This window comes from Phocoena sinus, chromosome 5, assembly GCF_008692025.1.
Source record: "Phocoena sinus isolate mPhoSin1 chromosome 5, mPhoSin1.pri, whole genome shotgun sequence".
Taxonomy (NCBI): domain Eukaryota; kingdom Metazoa; phylum Chordata; class Mammalia; order Artiodactyla; family Phocoenidae; genus Phocoena; species Phocoena sinus.
In genome coordinates, this window is record NC_045767.1 from 123,359,357 (window position 1) to 123,382,253 (window position 22,897).

Below are 22,897 nucleotides of genomic sequence, written 5' to 3' on the forward strand. Positions count from 1 at the left end.
AGGCCTAGGCTCGGAAATGGTGCTATCTAACTTCCCCTATATTCTCTTTGTCAAAACAAGTCACAGGGCCAGCCCAGATTCATAGAGGGAATTGGACTTCATTTTCTGGTGGGAGGTAAGGCATGAATATATAGGGATAGGAGGAATTTTTGGTGGCCATCTTTGTAGGCAATCTGTCATGACTGTTATTATTCTTGTTGTTATAATTATTGCATTATCATTACTAGAACTACCCTTTAGTCAAAGAAAGCAAGAAAACATTATCTTGCCTGGACTTCTGAAATAGCCACCTAACAGGTACCTCCACTTCCAATCTTACTCCCTTCTTTTGTCTTCACAGGCAGTCAGATTTATCATCTTAAAATGTTATCTGACAACAAAAGGAGCAACAACCCATTGAATAATGGACAAAAGACTTGAATAGACATTTCTCCAAAGAAGATATACAAGTGCCCAATAAACACACAAAAAGATACCCAACACCATTAGTCAGTAGGGAAATGCAAATCAAAATCACTGCAAGATACCACTTCATGTCTCCTGGGATCTCTGTAATAAAAAATAGAAAATAACAAGTGTTTGTGGGGATGGGGAGAAATTGGAACCCTTGTACATTGTTAGTTGGAATGTCAAATGGTGTGGCCTCTATGGAAAACAGTTTGATGATTACTTGAGAAGCTAAATATAGTATTACCATATGACCCAGAAATTTTACTTCTAGGTGTAAACTCCTCCTGAGAGGCTTTTCACATGCTTTTCACTCTTCCAGGAATGCTGTTCTGACCAATTTTCCCTCTGCAAATGCTTTTCTGTAATAGGAATGCTATTCCATCCATTCTTTCCATTCTTTCTAGCTGGTCACAAAGCACCGAGCTGATCTCCCTGTGCTATGCGACTGCTCCCCACAAGAGATCTAGTGTATATATGTCCATATATACACTACCACTCTCTCACGTTGTCCCAGCTTACCCTTCCCCCTCCCCGTGTACTCAAGCGCATTCTCTAGTAGGTCTGCGTCTTTATTCCCATCTTGCCCCTAGGTTCTTCAAGACCATTCTTTTTTTAAAGATTCCATATATATGTGTTAGCATACGGTATTTGTTTTTCTCTTTCTGACTTACTTCACTCTGTATGACAGACTCTAGGTCCATCCACCTCACTACAAATAACTCAATTTCGTTTCTTTTTATGGCTGAGTAATATTCCATTGTATACATGTGCCACATCTTCTTTATCCATTCGTCTGCCAATGGACACTTAGGTTGCTTCCATGTCCTGACTACTGTAAATAGAGCTGCAATGAACATTGTGGTACATGGCTCATTTTGAATTATGGTTTTCTCAGGGTATATGCCCAATAGTGGGATTGCTGGGTCGTATGGTAGTTCTGTTTTTAGTTTTTTAAGGAACCTCCATACTGTTCTCCATAGTGGCTGTATCAATTTACATTCCCACCAACAGTGTATGAGGGTTCCCTTTTCTCCACACCCTCTACAGCATTTATTATTTGTAGATTTTTTGATGATGGCCATACTGACCAGTGTGAGATGATATCACAATGTAGTTTTGATTTGCATTTCTCTAATGATTAGTGATGTTGAGCTTTCTTTCATGTGTTTGTTGGCAATCTGTATATCTTCTTTGGAGAAATGTCTATTTAGGTCTTCTGCCCAGTTTTGGATTAGGTTGTTTGTTTTTTTGTTATTGAGCTGCATGAGCTGCTTGTAAATTTTGGAGATTAATCCTTTGTCAGTTGCTTCATTTGCAAATATTTTCTGCCATTCTGAGGGTTGTCTTTTCGTCTTGTTTATGTTTATGTTTTCCTTTTCTGTGCAAAAGCTTTTAAGTTTCATTAGGTCCCATTTGTTTATTTTTGTTTTTATTTCCATTTCTCTAGGAGGTGGGTCAAAAAGGATCTTGCTGTGATTTATGTCATAGAGCATTCTGCCTATGTTTTCCTCTAAGAGTTTGATAGTGTCTGGCCTTACACTTAGGTCTTTAATCCATTTTGAGTTTACTTTGGTGTATGGTGTTAGGCAGTGTTCTAATTTCCTTCTTTTGCATGTAGCTGTCCAATTTTCCGAGCACCACTTACTGAAGAGGCTGTCTTTTATCCATTGTATATTCTTGCCTCCTTTATCAAAGATAAGGGGACCATATGTGCATGGATTTATCTCTGGGCTTTCTATCCTGTTCCATTGACCTCTATCTCTGTTTTTGTGCCAGTACCATACTGTCTTGATTACTGTAGGGTTTGTAGTATAGTCTGCAGTCTGGGAGCCTGATACCTCCAGCTCTGTTTTTCTTTCTCAAGATTGCTTTGGCTATTCGGCGTCTTTTGTGTTTCCATATAGATTGTGAAATTTTTTGTTCTAGTTCTGTGAAAAATGCCAGTGGCAGTCTGATAGGGATTGCATTGAATCTGTAGACTGTCTTGGGTAGTATAGTCATTTTCACAATGTTGATTCTTCCAATCCAAGAACATGGTATATCTCTCCAACTATTTGTATCATCTTTGATTCTTTCATCAGTGTCTTATAATTTCCTGCATACAGGTCTTTTGTCTTCTTAGGTAGGTTTATTCCTAGATATTTTATTCTTTTTGTTGCAATGGTAAATGGGAGTGTTTCCTTAATTTCACTTTCAGATTTTTCATCATTAGTGTATAGGAATGCAAGAGATTTCTGTGCATTAATTTTGTATCCTGCTACTTTACCAAATTCATTGATTAGCTCTAGTAGTTTTCTGGTAGCATCTTTAGGATTCTCTATGTATAGTATCCTGTCATCTGCAAACAGTGACAGCTTTACTTCTTCTTTTCCGATTTGGATTCCTTTTATTTCTGTTTCTTCTCTGATTACTGTGGTGAAAACTTCCGAAACTATGTTGAATAATAGTGGTGAGAGTGGGCAACCTTGTCTTGTTCCTGATCTTAGTGGAAATGGTTTCAGTTTTTCACCACTGAGGACAGTGTTGGCTGTGGGTTTGTCCTATATGGCCTTTATTATGTTGAGGTAAGTTCCCTCTATGCCTGCTTTCTGGAGGTTTTTTTTTTTTTTTAATATCATAAATGGGTGTTGAATTTTGTCAAACACTTTCTCTGCATCTCTTGAGATGATCATATGATTTTTCTACTTCAGTTTGTTAAACGGGGTATCACATTGATTGATTTGCGTATATTGAAGAATCCTTGGATTCCTGGGATAAACCCCACTTGATCATGGTGTATGATCCTTTTAATGTGCTGTTGGATTCTGTTTGCTAGTATTTTGTTGAGGATTTTTGCATCTATGTTCATCAATGGTATTGGCCTGTAGTTTTCTTTCTTGGTGACATCTTTGTCTGGTTTTGGTATCAAGGTGATGGTGGCCTTGTAGAATGATCTTGGGAGTGTTCCTCCCTCTGCTATATTTTGGAAGAGTTTGAGAAGGATAGGTGTTAGCTCTTCTCTAAATGTTTGATAGAATTCGCCTGTGAAGCCATCCCGTCCTGGGCTTTTGTTTATTGGAAGATTTTTAATCACAGTTTCAATTTCAGTGCTTGTGATTGGTCTGTTCATATTTTCTATTTCTTCCTGGTTCAGTCTTGACAGTTTGTGCATTTCTAAGAATTTGTCCATTTCTTCCAGGCTGTCCATTTTATTGGCATAGAGTTGCTTGTAGTAATCTCTCATGATCTTTTGTATTTCTGCAGTGTCAGTTGTTACTTCTCCTTTTTCATTTCTAATTCTATTGATTTGAGTCTTCTCCCTTTTTTTCTTGATAAGTCTGGCTAATGGTTTATCTATTTTGTTTATCTTCTCAAAGAACCAGCTTTTAGTTTTATTGATCTTTGCTATCGTTTCCTTCATTTCTTTTTCATTTATTTGTGATCTGATCTTTATGATTTCTTTCCTTCTGCTGACTTTGGGGTTTTTTTTGTTCTTCTTTCTCTAAATGCTTTAGGTATAAGGTAAGGTTGTTTATTTCAGATGTTTCCTGTTTCTTAAGGTAGGATTGTATTTTTATAAATTTCCCTTTTAGAACTGCTTTTGCTGTGTCCCATAGCTTTTGGGTCGTCGTGTTTTCATTGTCAGTTGTTTCTAGGTATTTTTTGATTTCCTCTTTGGTTTTTTCAGTGATCTCTTGGTTATTAAGTAATGTATTGTTTAGCCTCCTTGGGTTTGTATTTTTTACTGGTTTTTTCCTGTAATTGATATCTAGTCTCATAGCGTTGTGTATTTTTTGATTTTTTGATTTCCTCTTTGGTTTTTTCAGTGATCTCTTGGTTATTAAGTAATGTATTGTTTAGCCTCCTTGGGTTTGTATTTTTTACTGGTTTTTTCCTGTAATTGATATCTAGTCTCATAGCGTTGTGGTCAGAAAAGATACTTGGTACAATTTCAATTTTCTTAAATTTACCAAGGCTTGATTTGTGGCCCGATATAATTTATCCTGGAGAATGTTCCATGAGCACTTGAGAAGAAAGTGTATTCTGTTGTTTGAGATGGAATGTCCTATAAATATCAATTATGTCCATCTTGTTTAATGTATCATTTAAAGCTTGTGTTTCCTTATTTATTTTCATTTTGGATGATCTGCCCATTGGTAAAAGTGGGGTGTTAAAGTCCCCTGCTGTGATTGTGTTACTGTTGATTTCCCTTTTTATGGCTGTTAGTATTTGCCTTATGTATTGAGGTGGTCCTATGTTGGGTGCATAAATATTTACAACTGTTATATCTTCTTCTTGGATTGATCCCGTGATCATTATGTAGTGTCCTTCTTTGTCTCTTATAATAGTCTTTGTTTTAAAATCTATTTTCTCTGATATAAGAATTGCTACTCCAGCTCTCTTTTGATTTCCATTTGCATGGAATATCTTTTTCCATCCCCTCACTTTCAGTCTGTATGTGTCCCTAGGTCTGAAGTTGGTCTCTTGTAGACAGCATATACGGGCCTTGTTTTTGCATCCATTCAGCCAGTCTGTGTCTTTTCATTGGCGCATTTAATCCATTTACATTTAAGGTAATTATCAATATGTATGTTCCTATTACCATATTCTTAATTATTTTGGGTTTGTTATTGTAGGTCTTTTCCTTCTCTTGTGTTCCCTACCTAGAGAAGTTCCTTTAGCATTTGTTGTAAAGCTGCTTTGGTGGTGCTGAATTCTCTTAGCTTTTGCTGTCTGTAAAGGTTTTAATTTCTCCTTCAAATCTGAATGAGATCTTTGCTAGGTAGAGTAATCTTGGTTGTAGGTTTTTCCCTTTCATCTCTTTAAATATGTCCTGCCAGTCCCTTCTGGCTTGCAGAGTTTCTGCTGAAAGATCAGCTGTTAACCTTATGGTGGTTCCCTTGTATGTTATTTTTTGTTTTTCCCTTGCTGCTTTTAATATTTTTTCTTTGTATTTAATTTTTGATAGTTTGGTTAGTATGTCTTGGCATGTTTCTCCTTGGATTTATCCTGTAATGGACTCTCTATGCTTCCTGGACTTGATGAACTGTTTCCTTTCCCATATTAGGGAAGTTTTCAACTATAATTTCTTCAAATATTTTCTCATTCCCTTTCTTTTTCTCTTCTTCTGTGAGACCCCTATAATTCGAATGTTGGTGCGTTTAACATTGCCCCAGAGATCTCTGAGACTGTCCTCAGTTCTTTTCATTCTTTTTTTGTTTATTCTGTCCTGCAGTAGTTATTTCCACTATTTTATCTTCCAGGTCACTTATCCGTTCTTCTACCTCCGTTATTCTGCTATTGATTGCTTCTAGAGAATTTTTAATTTCATTTATTGTGTTGTTCATGATTGCTTGTTTGCTCTTTAGTTCTTCTAGGTCCTTGTTAAACTTTTCTTGTATTTTCTCCATTCTCTTTCCGAGATTTTGGATCATCTTTACTATCATTTTTCTGAATTGTTTTTCAGGTAGACTCCCTATTTCCTCTTCATTTGTTAGGCCTGGTGGGTTTTTACCTTGCTCCTTCATCTGCTGTATGCTTCTCATTTTGCTTAAATTACTGTGTCTTGGGTCTCCTTTTCGCAGGGTGCACGTTCGTTGTTCCCTTTGTTTTTTGTGTTTGCCCCCACTGGCTAAGGTTGTTTCAGTGGGTTGTGTAGGCTTCCTGGTGGAGGTGACTGGTGCCTGTGTTCAGGTGGATGAGGCTGGATCTTTTCTTTCTGGTGGGCAGGACCACGTCTGGTGGTGTGTTTTGGGGTGTCTGTGACCTTATTATGATTTTAGGAAGCCTCTCTGCTAGTGGATGGGGTTGTGTTCCTGTCTTGCTGATTGTTTGGCATAGGGTGTCCAGCACTGTAGCTTGCTGGTCGTTGAGTGGAGAGGGTCTTGGCGTTGACATGGAGATCTCTGGAAGATTTTCGCTGTTTGATATTATGTGGAGCTGGGAGGTCTCTGGTGGACCAGTGTCCTGAAGTTGGCTCTCCCACGTCAGAGGCACAGTTCTGACGCCTGGCTGGAGCACCAAGAGCCTGTCTTCCACATGGCTCAGAATAAAAGGGAGAAAAAAAGAAAGAAAAAGACAATTTAAAAAAAGTTATTAAAATAGAAAACAAAAAAGAATTATTAAAAATATTTTTTAAGTAATTAGAAAGAAAGAAAGAAAAGAACAACCAAACCAAAAAACAAATCCCCCAGTGATAAGTGCTGAAAACTATACTAAAAAAAAAAAATTACGGACAGATCCTGAGGACAAATGGTAAAAGCAAAGCTATACAGACAAAATCACACACAGGAGCATACAAATACACACTCACAAAAAGAGAAAAAGGGGGGGAAAATATATTGTTTCTCCCAAAGTCCACCTCCTCAATTTGTGATGATTCATTTTCTCTTCAGGTATTCCACAGATGCAGGTACATCAAGTTGATTGTGGGGATTTAATCCGCTGCTCCTGAGGCTGGAGGGAGATATTTCCCTTTCTCTTCTTTGTTCGCACAGCTCCTAGGAATCAGCTTTGGATTGGCCCTCCCTCTGAGTGTAGTTCGCCTGAGGGCGTCTGTTCTTCGCTCAGACAGGACGGGGTTAAAGGAGCAGCTGATTCGGGGGCTCTGGCTCACTCCATCCGGGGGGAGGGAGGGGTACGGATGCAGGGCGAGCCTACGGTGGCAGAGGCCAGGGTGATGTTGCATCAGCCTGAGGTGCCATGTGTTCTGCTGGGGAAGTTGTCCCTGGATCACGGGACCCTGGCAGTGGCGGGCTGCACAGGCTCCCGGGAAGGGAGGTGTGGATAGTGACCTGTGCTTGCACACAGGCTTCTTGGTGGCAGCGGCAGCAGCCTTAGCGTCTCATGCCTGTCCCTGGGGTCCGCGCTGATAGCCGTGGCTCGCGCCCGTCTCTGGAGCTCCTTTAAGCAGTGCTCTGAATCCCCTCTCCTCGCGCACCAGGAAACAAAGAGGGAAGAAAAAGTCTCTTGCCTCTTTGGCAGCTCCAGACCTTTTCCCAGACTTCCTCCCGGCTAGCCGTGGTGCACTAACCCCTTCAGGCGGTGTTCACACAGCCAATCCCAGTCTTCTCCCTGGGATCCGACCTCCGAAGCCTGAGCCTCAGCTCCCAGCCCCCGCCCGCCCTGGCGAGGGAGGAGACAAGCCTCTTGGGCTGGTGAGTGCTGGTTGGCACCGATCCTCTGTGCAGGAATCTCTCGGCTTTGCCCTCCGCACCCCTGTGGGTGCGCTCTCCTCCGTGGCTCTGAAGCTTCCCCCCCTCTGCCTCCCGCAGTCTCCGCCCGGGAAGGGGCTTCCTAGTGTGTGGAAACCTTTCCTCCTTCACAGCTCCCTCCCACTGGTGCAGGTCCCGTCCCTAGTCTTTTGTCTCTGTTTATTCTTTTTTCTTTTGCCCTACCCAGGTACGTGGAAAGTTTCTTGCCGTTGGGAGTTCTGAGGTCTTCTGCCAGCGTTCAGTAGGTGTTCTGTAGGCGTTGTTCCACATGTAGATGTATTTCTGATGTATTTGTGGGGAGGAAGGTGATCTCCACGTTTTACTCTTCCACCATCTTGAAGCTCCTCCCATGTCTTTTTTTTTTTTTTTTTTTTTTTTTTGCGGTACGCGGGCCTCTCACTGCCGTGGCCCCTCCCGCTGCGGAGCACAGGCTCCGGACCCGCAGGCCCAGCGGCCATGGCTCACCGGGCCCAGCCGCTCCCCGGCACGTGGGATCCTCCCGGACCGGGGCACGAACCCGCTACCCCTGCGTCGGCAGGCGGACTCTCAACCACCGCGCCACCAGAGAAGCCCTCCTCCCATGTCTTATAATTTTCTGCATACAGGTCTTTTGTCTCCTTAGGTAGGTTTATTACTAGGTATTTTATTCTTTTTGTTGCAATGGTAAATGGGAATGTTTCCTTAATTTCACTTTCAGATTTTTCATCATTAGTGTATAGTATCTTGCAGGATTTTTTAAGGATTAAAGATAACAGAGTATTATCAAAGTATAGTGGCTGCTACACAGTGGTGCTCAATTAATATAGGGAATTAAGGTTTCTTCATTTTATTTGGAAGAAGGATTACAGATAGGGAGAACTAAAAACATTATCTAAGGAAGTGTTAATTGGAGAAGTGAGTTTTATAGACTAAGAAAAGCCTCTAAGCAAAAATTAAAACTTTTTGTGATATCTGAATGGATGGTAATAAAAAAATCTTAATTTTACCCCCTCTTTACACCTTTTCTGCAATGTTATTGCATTATAGCTTGGATATAGGAGAAGGTAGCCTTAGAATTAGGCTACTTAGTCAAAATTATACTAGAATAACTAGTAACAGTTAAATTAGATTTGAAGCTAAAGCATGTAGAAACAAATGAAAATCTTAAAATTAGACTTCTTTCTGTATCCTACCACATCAGACTCATTTGGTAATCATTATCCTCAGTTTTAATATTTTTTATTTTGAGTTCTGTATTTAAATAATCAGTTTAAGTCCACGGCATAATGTTAGGTCCTGTATGCATGCTATTCCATTATGTGCAAATATCAGTTCTTGAAAAGTATCTTCTGTATTTGAAAGAGATACAGAAAGGACAAAAGTTATGGATGGTATTCATCAGTCTATCTTTATAGTCCCATCCATTCAGTTAATATTATCGAACTATGATAATATGTGTTAAAAGTGTGGTTAAGCTGATTATTTCCTTCTCAAAATTACTACCACCATGACTCTTAGCCTTTGTCGGTATATTTTCTTTATATTTTATAGTTTTTGTAAAAAGAGATAGAAAGGCTTCTAGTTGTACAAGATGGATTGAATCCATGCTTATGTCATAGCTTCCTCCATTAGTTTGGTCATAACTAAGTACCACAGGCTGAGTGGCATAAAGAAAATAAATTTATTTTCTCACAGTTCTGGAGGCTAGATGTCTGAGATTAAGATGCTGGCAGTGATTTTTTTCTGAGGTCTCTCTCCTTGGTTTGTAAATCACTGTCTTCATCCCATGGTCTTTCCTCTGCATGCTCACATCTTTGCCCAAATTTTCTCTTTTCATAAAGACACCAGTCACACTAAATTAAGGCCCATTCTAAAGACCTCATTTTAAATTAATGACCTCTTTAAAGGCCTTATCTCCAAATTCAGTTACATTCTGAGATACTGGGATATTGACCACTTATAAGTACGGACTTTAAATGGTTTCTGATTAAAATGCACAAACGTATACTATTTATATATTTCTATATTTAATACACACATATTTAATATACACATAAATTTGAGGCAGTCACAAAAATTTGAACTCTGAATAAAAATTCAGGTGAATTAAATAACTGCTGATTTTTTTTAAGATAGAAAAATGGTTTTGTGGTTATGTTAAGGGTCCCTTATTTTTTAGAGATACATCCCGAAGTACTCATTGATGAAATTATGTGGTAGTTTAGACTTGCCTCTGCATCATTAGAGTGAGAACTGGGGAGGCTGGGAGAATTGGGGAGGCTGGGAGAACTGGGGAGGCTGGGAGAATTGGGGAGGCTGTGTTTCTTTATTGTGCATGAGAATCTTCTATGAGGATTAGAAAACATATATGGACGCGAGTTGAGGATTGTTGACCTTGGGTGATGTGTATGTGGAAATTTCTTGTACTATTCTCTCCATTATTTTTTGTTTTTAATTTTTCATAATTAAAAGTAAAGGCAGGAACGAAATGGCGAGTTTAAGTAAAAGCTTATATACAGAATGGGGAGAAAGTTCTAGGCAGATTTCCCACTCACCTAAATTGTCAGCCAGACTTGAGAAAAGACTGACCTTTGGGGGCCTGCTAATACAAAGGCTGAGTTGTGATTCTATCACAACATAATTAAGTACAATAGATTTCAAGTTACTTCTGTTCTTTTTTTTAAGATTTTTTTTTTTTGATGTGGACCATTTTAAAAGTCTTTACTGAATTTCTTACAATATTGCTTCTGTTTTTATGTTCTGGTGTTTTGGCTGCAAGGCATATGGGATCTTAGCTCCCTGATCAGAGATCGAACACGGACCCCCTGCAGTGGAAGGCAAAGTCTTAACCACTGGACCACCAGGGAAGTTCCTCAGGTCACATCTATTCTATTGTGAAATTTTCAATCAGATATTTTTAGGGACTCACTCTTACGTCTGAATGAAGAGCAAGGGCTCACCAGACAGACATTTGAGGAAACCCTCCAATGTGAAACACAAAAACAAACAAACAAAAAGGCAACATCAATGAAACTCGAAGGAAACAGATAATAGAACAAAATTATAAATAATTAAAATTATATCCACAGAAACATGGAGGATAATGCACGTGTGAATAAAGAAGATTTAGAGAATAAGAAAGATAATTTGAGAATTAAAAATGTGATTACAGAATTTAAATGATAGAACGTGAGCTGAAAGAAATACCTGGCAGCCTGGTGTCACTATTGTCCTTACTGATGTGAAGGGGACTCAAACTCTAGGGAAAAATGGCAGTTACGGAACCAGTGGAAAGTGACTGTACCTGGATGAGGCCCAGCGTGTGAGTTTTAAACTGTTTTAGGGCCTCAGTCCTGACTGCACATCAGCATTAGCCAAGAAGCTTTTAATTCCTGCACACCATCTGATCAAATGAATGATTATACCCTAGTTTTTAAAGACCGGCCCATTTTTATTAGCTTGCACATGAAAAAATGCCATAAACAACATGCCTCAGTAGTCTTTAACTTCTGTTCCCAAGGCGGGATACTTTCAAGATCTGGGCCTTATGCCTTAAAATGGACGTGCTTAGCAAAAAAAGCTGTAGCGGTGACCCCTTTTTGGCTGAAGTGTGTTTCTTTATTGTGCATGAGAATCTTCTATGAGGCTTGGTCAAAATGCAGATTCCTGGGCCCAACAAGATTCTAATTCACCATATCTCAGATGAGACACCGGGAGGCCATGTACTTAATAGGTTGGTATCAATGCAGGTGTTTTGTTGATCACAACGGAAAAGCAGGATAAATATTACGGCATTTTCAGCCTGTGCCTCGGGTTTGGTCTTTGTAAAGTCTTTTTAGCTTCTTTATATTGTCATAAACAGAGACCTGCCTTTCAGTGGTCAGTGTCTCACAATCCTATTTTGGAGCTTATTATTATTATTATTATTTTTTTTTTTTTTTGCAGTATGCGGGCCTCTCACTGTTGTGGCCTCTCCCGTTGCGGAGCACAGGCTCCGCCGGACGCGTAGGCTCAGCGGCCATGGCTCACGGGCCCAGCCGCTCCGCAGCATGTGGGATCTTCCCAGACCGGGGCAGGAACCCGTGTCCCCTGCATCGGCAGGCGGACTCTCAACCACTGCACCACCAGGGAAGCCCTGGAGCTTATTTTTAATTGGCTTATTAAATCCTAAGTCTAAATTTTTAGAAGTAAGGACCTGATTTTACTGCTCTATCTTATATAATGAAGCAAAGTTCAGTAATATTAGGAACTATGGAAAAACAGAAGAAAAGGAATAGGAAGTGTTCACTGAAGGGGTCAAGATTTCATTTCGTCTTTTATGCAAAATAGTTCTCAAGACTAAGTATATTCACTTATCTCATTATTCACACTTAGTCTTTTCCCTATGCTCCATAGTAATGACCACTTAGACAACTGTTGAAAACAGTAGGAAAGTAGTCCCTGTTTGTCAGTAGCTAATAATTGTTTATCATGCCTTCCTATACAGAGAGAAGATAGATATAGCATATCTGAAAAGTTCAAGAAAACAGATTACCATCATGTATTTGAATATCCGTATTTCTGTATTTGATACATATTTCATAGGTTTATATAAACACAGAATTATGCAGAAGTTTCTTTTCTTCTAAATGTAACTATCTACAAGTTCATAGATAAAAAACAATCTTACATGCATGACCAAAGTGAATCTTTTCTATCAGCTATCAAATAATTGTGTAAATTTGTTCATTTGAGACAACATAGCATGGACTTTGCATAAATTTTTAGAATATAATTTATTTATAGGAAGAGGTATTTCTGTATAAGAATTTCTCCTAAAGAATTGTTCAAATTATTATTTTTTATTATAATTATAGGTATTTTACTATAATTAGAAATGGATAATGCTCTTATTTGGGGGCACATTAGTTCCCAGAGGAACGTATCTCTAAAATCGTTGTATGGTCAGTGAAAATACAATGCATGCATTCATCCATTCTTCTGACAAGTATTTACTGAGCACCTACTATGCCCCAGCTACTCTTCTATACTCTAAAGATAGAGCAGCCAACAAAACAAAACAAAACAAAAAAACAACTGCCCTCTTGGAGCTTATAACATTGCAGGAAATCATATTTTGGATAGTAAAAAACAATAAGGTTGAAAAATAGGTAGGAGAGGGGACAGGAATTGTTTGGGGGAGGCAGTGAAATTTTATGTTGGGTGGCCTGGAAATGACTCATTGAGAAGGTAACGTTGAGTAGTGAACTGACTGAATTGAAAGAGTGAGCCCTGGATCTATCTAGGAGAACATTCCAAGCAAAGAGAATGGTAAGTGCAAAGGTTTTGAGGTGGATATATGACTGATCTTTTTAGGAAACAGAGTGAATGAGTGGAGAGAGTAGTAGGATAGGTGGTTAGAGTGGTAATAGTGTGTCTGGGGGTGAAATTCATTTCATATTAAGGACCTTGGTTTTTTGCCAGAAGTGAGATTGGAAGCCATTGGATGGGTTTGAGAAGGGGAGTGGTACAGTCTGACCAAGGGTTTTATCTGGATCCATCACTAGTTTCTGTGTTGGAAACAGACTGAAATGGGCAATGGTGGAAGCAAGGGAGGCAGTTAGGAAGATTTCACAGTAATCCGGGTAAGAGATCGTGGCTTGGATCAGAGTATTTGTGGAGGTGGAGCGACATGGTTGGATTTGCCTATATTGTTATGATATAGTTGATAGGATTTGCTGATAGAATTTCATTATACATCCAAGTTATAAGCCAGGTATTTAATTCATAAATTAAGGAATAATTCTTTCAACTATAGAAAAGTAGGGGAGATATTATATGAAGCAGAAGATTTAAATTTATCTTTTTTATACTATGAAAGGTACTTTATCAAGGTAGTTAAAATATTTGATGATGACTAAATAGTACTTCTATATATATATTTACATTTTATTAGCAAGATAATTAAAACCCAATCCCAATGTTTACTGAATTAATTTTTATCTGTTATAAAATATCTAGTTAAAAGCTTAATGTCTTACATCTAATATTTGTAGTTAAAATAAAATATATCCTAAAGCTTATTTGTTGGAAACAAAGCAGTCTACTGATTAACAGAAATTTGAGAAGACAGTAAAATATTTTTTAGAGATGAGCTGGTTGTCTAAAGTTAAATGGGAGAAATATAGAAACTACTTTTATTCATTGTAGTGTCTAAATCACATGAAGAGCTAGATAATTTTTTTCTGAGCTCTATCAGTAGGGGGCAGCAAAGTTTCAAGTAGTGTGTTTTCGGGTTCCTGGGAGGCTTTGCTAAGGAAAATTTCTTTTTTTTTTTTTTTTTTTGTTGTTGTTGTTGCCGTTGCTCTTAAGAAGTTTGTTCTGGCTTGCTTTTTAATGAAGTGCTTTGGTAATATCACTTAAAAGCGCTGTAGCTTTTGTTCAGATATTTAGCCAATTGTTCCCTTAGGCGCTATAGATGCTTTCTTAAGAGTATGTATTTTTTTCTTTCTGTAATTTAGGGAGTACCAGGGCAAGGAAAATATGACATTAAAAGTCAATTTCAGAAGAATGAAACTATGTCATCAAACGTAAATCATGCATCACCTGCTTTTCTTTCTCAATCCCGGGTAATGTTCTACAGTTATTTCATATTTAGTGTATAATAGGTATAATGCAATGCCAGCAACAAATCCAGTGGTGTTAGGGAGATTATAAAAAGAAAAATGGTATTTAAGCAAATTAGGAACAGATGCAGCCTGGGCAAATCATTTTGCCAGAAATGTGGGTAAAAGGAAATGACTTAAGATTACACTATTAACAATAATATGCAGAGATGAATCTTCAAATTGAAATTATTTATTAAACGTTGTCTACTAAGCAAATTTGCTTATGTGGAAGTTCAGTTTAGCTTATAAGAGATTTTAGTCTGGGTTTTAAAATATACTAATGAATATGTGAAGTGTTGACGTGTAATCTATGAGGACATTCATATCTTTTGAAGAAGGTTCTGAAGGCTCTCTGGAGCCTAGCTGTAAATTATATCTAAAACTGCCACTGGGGCCTTTATTAGTGATATGAGAGTCTATTTCACAGGAATCCTGTTCTCCAAGGTCTATATTGAGGGGACTTGAAGGTATCTAAGATATTCCTAAGGCAAGAACATTATAATACTAGCAAACCTTTATGTCACAGTGGCCAGATCAAGTCGTTGTGATATTTAACCAATTGTACTATGTAAAACTCAGATTATCTTATTTAACTTGGGAAGGTTATTAACCTTCAGATGACTACAGCGGGCTACTTTAGTTTCATTGTACTTAAGAGGCAACTCCTTGGAGACAAATAGATAGATTGCAGGTATATTTTGGAGACACAGTTAACATGACTTTTTAATGGGTTAGATGTTGTGGTGAGGGACTAGGAAGAATCAGGAATGAACATCAGGTTTCTGCCTTGAGCAACTTGATAGTACTTAAGGTACTACACAGAATGGATGTGAGGGAATGGGATATCGTGTGTGCCCTTGATTTTAAAAACACCATTTTTACAACTAGAACTCTCAGTTTTTATGCTATTCCTGTTCATCTGATATACAGTCCTAATGTGACATTACTTAGCACCAATTATAATCTTTTAAATATATTTTCAGAAATGAAAAAGAATATGATATCAATTTTGCTAAGAGGACCATGAAGAAAAGAATCATGGTTCTGGGGTGAAAGATATGGAGGAGTTAAAACCAACAGGACTGCCTGCTAGGGGTAGTGTTAGTGTTTAGCTGAATATGAATAGATTTATTAATGATTATGATTGAAAAAGCAATAATGAAATTAACAAGGTGGACTTGGAACACAATTTTTGATTTATAGGATTAAAGACATGTTATGTTATTGGGATACTTATTTTAGTCTTGACTTAAGGAGTTGTCTGGTATTTTATTTAAATGCATTGAATTTTCTTATGTCTTCAACTATTAATTTTTAAAACATAAGATTTCCTTTATAATAATGGTTCTCAACTCTTGCTGCATATTAGAATATTTGGGGAAATTTTAATACATTCTGATACACAGTTGCTTTCTTTCCTCTCTCCCAGAGATTGATTCAACTGGTCCAGAATAGGACCCAGGCACCAATACTTTTTTTAACTCCTCAAGTAATTCTATATGCAGCCAGGGTTGAGTATTACCATTTAAAAACATTGACTCAGCATTTAAATAATAAAATAGTATTTAAGAAGGCTTTGGAAATGTTCCTACATGAAAGGAGGCTAAAAGCAATATCCGAGCCTAGTCTCGGTTATGTATTATAGGGGAAAAATGCAATAGAATTATAATTAGATCAACTGACATTTGGAATATGAATGGTACATTAGATAAAAGTCATATCATTGATACATTTAAGAAAATACATGTAAGAAAATATCCCTATTTTTAATAAATACACACTAAAGTATTTAGGGGTAAAGGGCCACAACACACATAACTTTCCATTAAATGGTTCTATATGCGTGTTGTGTGTGTGTGTGTGTGTGTGTGTGTATGTGTGTGTGTGTAGGGAGACAGAGAGAGGGAGGAATGGACATACAGAGAGAAAGACAGAAATAGAGTAGGCAAATGAAAACAGTGAATGGCATAACATGTTAGCAGGTGCATCTGGGTAATCATTGCACAGGTATTTTCTGCATTATTTTTATTCATAAATTTGAATGTTCCAAATTTTAAATTAATTCTAAATAAAAAAGTTTAAAAAATAGATTATTCAATGCTATATTTCATAAGATTTCATAATTTACATATAGATACATGTATATTTAATATCAGTCAAATATAAATTTATAATAAGTAAGCTTATTATAAGTTTATAAAATCATAACTTTAATATAAGTTAAAGTGGATTTATATACCACTTGAATCTAAGATTTTTTTCTTAAGGTAGCTAATGGTATCGTTGAGTTAATTGAATATATATGTTGAGGGACTTTGTCAATTTGTGTAATTTTATTACATAGAAGAAACCATGTTAGATCATGTAGTTTTTCTTTATTATCTTGCAGAATATTTTAAATGTGAAGATTGTCCACACACTATCATCTGAATCTCATATTGAGATGATTTCCTTTGAAAAATCTTTCTGGCTTAGCGAAGTACATAATGCATTACTGTATTAATATATAGATGATTTTTCTAAAAGTATATATTTTATGTTTTGATAGATATCTTTACTCATCTACATTTTCTTCACTCCATTAAGAAATAAACTCCAGATGTTATATTACTAAGAAAGCAGCTTGGGCTTCCCTGGTGGCGCAGTGGTTGAGAGTCCGCCTGCCGATGCAGGGGACACGGGTTCGTGCCCCGGTCTGGGAAGATCCCACATGCCGCGGAGCGGCTGGGCCCGTGAGCCATGGCTGCTGAGCCTGCGCGTCCGGAGCCTGTGCTCCGCAACGGGAGAGGCCACAACAGTGAGAGGCCCGCGTACGGCAAAAAAAAAAAAAAAAAAAAAAAAAGAAAGCAGCTTTTAACTCACAAAATATCAAAACGTACCATAGTTTCTTACTGGCATGTTTTCTTGTTCTTCACTAGAGGTTTTTCCCTATGAAATCAATCACCCCAGCTCCTGGTGCATATAATGAATCTCGAACTGCTTTCAAGCCCTTGAAGAAAACACCAGGACTGAAAAATACCTCATTTGGTCAAAGTGCTGCTCAATTCACACAAGACTCTAGGACAGAGAAAATTCCAGGTTAGCAATGAATTCATATGTATCTACTCTTTAGCTTTATGCAACTTAATATTCTTCAAATGGTTGCACCAGAAAGTAGGGAGGAAAGTACAATTTTCTGTTCTATGGGTGGTGTTGTCATTTTAAGTCAACATTTTTTTAAGCATTGACTCTACACTAAACACAGATAAAAATAATGTACAGTTTTAGTAAGATTTTAATTTAACTTGTCACATCTCTTAGTTGTAATTTTCAATTGTTTTCCTTTTTTCAATAAATTTCCTAATTTTCCCTTGGTAGGTGAACATATAGGTAAATTGTGTGGTCACTGCCAGTAATATAACTTACGATATTCAGTTTTGTTAAAATTTTATTTTGGAGATGTCCAATCACATGTACTAGTATTCTCAGTGGGTATTCTAGTATACAGTGGATAATCTAAAACTATAACACAAAAATAACATATAATGACTAACACATTGCTGATGTATAACAAACTCAGTGGCTTAAAAAAACAGACTTTTTCCATCATATCCCATTAATCTGTGGGACTGCTAAAAGGCAGAGTTCAGATGGGACTGTTATTCAGAGTGCATGCATAGCTCAAGCATTGCTACCCCAGGGTAGTTGGTCTTTTCACACGGTAGCTCAGGGCTCCATGAGACCTGGCAGGAAGCTGCAAGGCTTCTTATGACCTACCCTCAGAAATTCCAGGACCTCACTTTCTGTTAGTCAATCAAGTGGCACAGGGTAGCCTATATTGAAAAGAAGGACATGAAACTTCATCTTTCAATGACAGGGGTAGCAAGGAATTTGTGGCCATCTTTAATCTGCTATAGATTACCCTCTGGCTACAAAATATTTTCATTTTTCCTACATGTCTTCTCAAGGCCTCCAAAGTCTCAGGCAAGTATGGTATAATCTTAAAGACCAGGATCTTGTTATCTAAGTCAGGTGTAGGTGCAGGTGGGGATTCTTGGGTGTGGTCCTTCAGATCATCTTGTATATCTCTCTTCTCTATCAGAAGAGCTGTGAACTACAGATACAAGTTATCTCCCCCATATATTCAACACATAGTGGTGGGAGAGAGATAGGATAATAATACTAGAAACTCCTATCCAAAAAAGAGAGAAAACTGGAGGCCCACAATATTACTAAATCAAACTTGGGTCCACTTGCCTGTGTGCAGTAAAGCCAATCTACTGACACAGTGTTGTGGTGAAGAAAAGTGCAGCATTTACTGCAGGGCACCAAGCAAGGAGTCCAGGTAGCTAGTGCTCAAAAGGCCCAAACTCCCCAGTGGCTTTCAGGGAAAGGTTTTTAAAGACAGGGTGAGGGAGGGGAATTGTGGGGTGCATGATCAGCTCATGGACATTCTTCTGATGGGTTAGTTGTGAGGTAATCGGGAGTCAACATCATCAACCTTCTGTTTCCAGCCGCTCTGGGGTCTACCTGTTTGTGGGCAGCATACAGTTAACTTCTTCCACCTGGTGGAGGTTTCAGTATCTGCAAAACAGCTCAAAGGACATGGCTTAGAATGTTATCTATAGCCTTTGAGGAGGAACTAAAAGTGCTTGACTTTGTTTAATGGCTAAAGTATTATTATTTTGTCTTGCTTGACTATTTTCCTTTATTTCTGCATTTTCTCCCTTCTCTGATTAAATTTATTCTTTGGAACTTGTGGAGGGCCTAGGAGGCTAGTTTTCTACAGATAAGAGACAGGCAGAGGGCATTGGGTGAGGGTATCTGTCCTGAGAAGGCCCCATTGGGTCCTGCTCAATGACAATAGAAGTCACAGGCCTATAGCAATTCTGAAGTCCAAGGTGGCATATGTTGCCATTTTCTTAGTTAGGGCTCAGTTGGGCTCCCTGGGAGTAAGATTTCCTGTGGTGCTTTGTTTTACCTTTTAGGCTCTTGGTTTCATCCTTTGAAACATCCTTCCTCTTCTATAAGAAACAGGCTGTGTTTTCAGCTTTCTCAACCTGCTTCCTGCCCAGGGAGATCCGGGATCTATGAGCCACTTTTCATTTTGTACTGTTGTTGTTTGTTTCATTCCAGATTGGTTCATTCCTTATTAAAACTTTGTAGGTTTATTATTTTAATTTATAATCAAATACACTGGACAAAAGCCAAGCTCACATGTACTTCTTAGAAAAACCTTTAGTTTAGTGTTGCTGTGTTTCTGTACTCTTAGATTCTTAGGAGCACTATTGCACTATTGTTTTAGCTTAGAGGGTCTATGACATATGGCCTTAAAATTCCTAGGTGTTCTTTTCTGTAACTGAGAGATTCTATGAGATACCATCTTAAATCTTTTTGAGGTCTTAACAAAGGTCTTCCAGCTAAACCCTGGATTTGGTCTCGGGGCGTTTCTTGCTTTAAGAGCTTTTTGCTGTGTGGAGAGACTGGGGATGAAAAACAATTTTACTTTCAAACTCAGAAAATATTGGTTTCATTTTATTTCCTATAAATTCTGCTTGAAAACTGAGCAGTTTTAGCTTAGCTCTTTCTAACTATACCTTCTCACACACAGCTAAAAGCAACTAGTTGGCACTTTTGATATTTAACCTAGACATTTCCTGAGCTAGAATCCACTATTTTATTAGGTGTTTTCTTCACTATTCCAAGTATTAGTTTTGCCAAAATTTCTGCCATTACAGTATACAAATTATCTTTTCTCCAACCTCCATAACATTTTTATCACTCTCTTTAAGCCATTACCAACTGTCTCCTCAAGGCCATTTCTCTAAGTCTTGAGTTGTTTCAGCTTCTGGCCCATTGCCTGATCCCAAACCATTGCTCCAAGTTTTGACATGGTAATTTTTCCTTATAGTAATGCTGTACTCATGGTATAAAATTATTTACTATTTATGCCATTGAGAGGTTGAGTATTATTCTTCTACATCTTCAATCTTGGCTAGTCTGGTGGCTTTCTTCTCCAATAGCATGCAGTGGAAGTGATATTCTAGCACTTCTCAGGCAAAGTCATAAGCTTAACAGCATATACCTGGGCCTATAGAAACAATTGATTTTGGAGGCCTGAGCTTCTAGATAGAAATCTGACTAGTTTAAGACTGCCATTCTGGAGAGGTTTTATATAGGTGCTAGGCACTACCCCAGATGAGCCTAGCTCAGTAGTGTTTATCATGAATCTGAAATACAAATTATTTCAAAATATCAATTTATTCAGTGACCCAACTGCCTTAAGTTTGGGCCTTGTTTTCAATTTGATGGTCTAATGTATTACAAATAAAGTTTTATAAATTCCCCAAAGGTTATTTTATTTTTAAAGGATAAAGTTTAATTATGATGACCTCTAAAATCTAATCCTGATCTTACATATTTTAAGAATTAGTGAGAATGGCCTTCTTGTGTTTCCTTTTTCCCATGTAGATATTAGTGTACAGTAATGACTTAGACTCACAAATCAGTCATAGAACAGATTCAACCACCTAATATATGGCTCAGAGCTGTGGCAGGTTACTGTTCGTAGGCATCCTAAGCTGTCTAACTCTGGGGTTCCTGGGCATTGCTACACTTAATAACTGGAAAATGAACATAAAAAACCTCTAATGTAAGTGAATTATAATGATCAGGGTGGCTTTTCAAATCAGAACCTTAACAAGGTAGTACCTGAAATGCACACACCTTGAGGTCCCTATATTTAAGTACTTAAGCTCACTTGTCACAATGTTATGTTGTCCTCTCATGCCAGAAGAGAGGCAAATCTAAGATATTTGTATTTTAAGTCCCTTAAATGGTGGCCCAAATAGTTTTCATTATGCTCTCTGTTTATATTTTTCCCAAGCATTATCAGTGGAGGAATGTTGGAAGACGTCAGAAATAAGATGTATTATTGGCATTTAGGTTTTCTGAGAGTTGGGATGACAGACTTCTGGGGAATAGACTTTAGAACTAGAATATTTGAAAAACTGAGAAGAATTTGTGGGCAGCTTCTTTGAGAAAAACCTTACATGTATCACGAGTACAGAGGATTTGACTGTGTAGAATGACTTGATCACTTTTAAACCAGAAGGAACCTAAAGTATCATCTAGCCTCATGCCCACTTGTTTGTTACCTGCCTGCAGTGAGAAAGGAGATTGCACCAGAATGTAAATCCACACAATGCTTCCTTCATGGAGAAAGACTAGTTATAAAACGTTTAGTGAGTCAATTTACATTTAGTTGTAAGCTCCTTTTATTGTAGATTGTTCTTGGACGGGCAGCAGTTCACAGATCACATTTTGAGTAGCACTGATCTAGTCAATTCCTATTATCTGCAGACAGGAACTTGAAGCCCAGAAAAACAAATGAGATTTAAGTGATGGTTCATACCTATTTAGTTGCAGATCTAATTTAGTAGATTCCAGATAACATGAGTACAGCCAAATCAGGTGTTCTTTCAAGTATTTGATATTGCATTTTATGAATATTGCTGCTCACTGGAACTGATTTCTTGAAAATACTGAACTATAAAACATATATAAATATTTGTTTCAAATATTTGAATGTCTTGATAAAAACTTTTATCAATGGCAAAGAAAGTTGTTTGTATTATTTTGAATGAATAAAAAGACATTCACTCCGATTGTCACTGTAGAAAATATTCCTGGTTATAAATGTACACTAAAGGGTAAAAGGCAAATATTAAAACAACTAAATACTATGACAGGAAGATTGGGTGATAGCTGATTTTTTTCTGTTCCAAATTGATTTTTAATGTTGTTACATCAAGATTTCAATACTTTTTGGCATCAAGAATTTCCCTCCTGCCCTCCTCCCTCCCTCTCTCCCTCCCTCCCTTCCTTCCTTCTTTACTGAATATAATTTACACAATAAAAATAATTTTAAGTGTACATTTTGATGAGTGTTGGTAAATGTACATAGTCAGATAATCACCACTATTTAATCAAGTTTTAGAACACTTCCATCATTCTTAAAACGTTCTCTCAGGACTTCCCTGGTGGTGCAGTGGTAAAGAATCCACCTGCCAATGCAGGGGATGTGGGTTTGAGCCCTGGTCCGGGAATATTCCACATGCCGCGGAGCAGCTAAGCCCTTGTGCCACAACTACTGAGCCTGCGCTCTAGAGCCCATGAGCCACAACTACTGAGCCTGCATGCCACAACTACTGAAGCCCCCACGCCTAGAGCCTGTGCTCTGCAGCAGGAGAAGCCACTGCAATGAGAAGCCCATGTACCGCAACCAAGAGTAGCTCCCACTCGCCACAACTAGAGAAAGCCCGCAAGTGGCAGCAAAGACTGAACGCAGCCAAAAATAAAAATAAAAATAATAAATTTATTAAAAAAAAATAAAATAAAATGTCATCGCCATACCCAAGGTCATCTAGGTTTCAAAAAAAAAAAAAAGTTCCTCATGACCTTCTGCAGTTAATCTCTACCCCCACTCTTGGCCCTAAGTAACTGTCAGTGTTTCTATGATTTTGCATTTTCTGGAATTTTATATAAATGGAATTACACATTATTTAGGATTTTGTGTTTGTCATCTTTCACTTAGCATGATGTTTTTGAGGTTCATTCATGTTGTTGCATTTATTTTTTCTTTTTATT

At 37.8% G+C, this 22,897-nt stretch overlaps 1 protein-coding gene across 1 annotated transcript in view; it reads left to right on the forward strand.

Moving 5' to 3' along the window:
- The window catches only part of STPG2 (sperm tail PG-rich repeat containing 2), a gene marked incomplete at its 3' end in the record, with an annotated part of 298,763 nt that overhangs the window by 82,586 nt on the left and 193,280 nt on the right, over window positions 1-22,897 (forward strand). Inside the window, 1 exon segment of the mRNA XM_032632823.1 lies at window positions 17,188-17,347. Coding sequence (XP_032488714.1) covers window positions 17,188-17,347 — 160 coding nt within the window.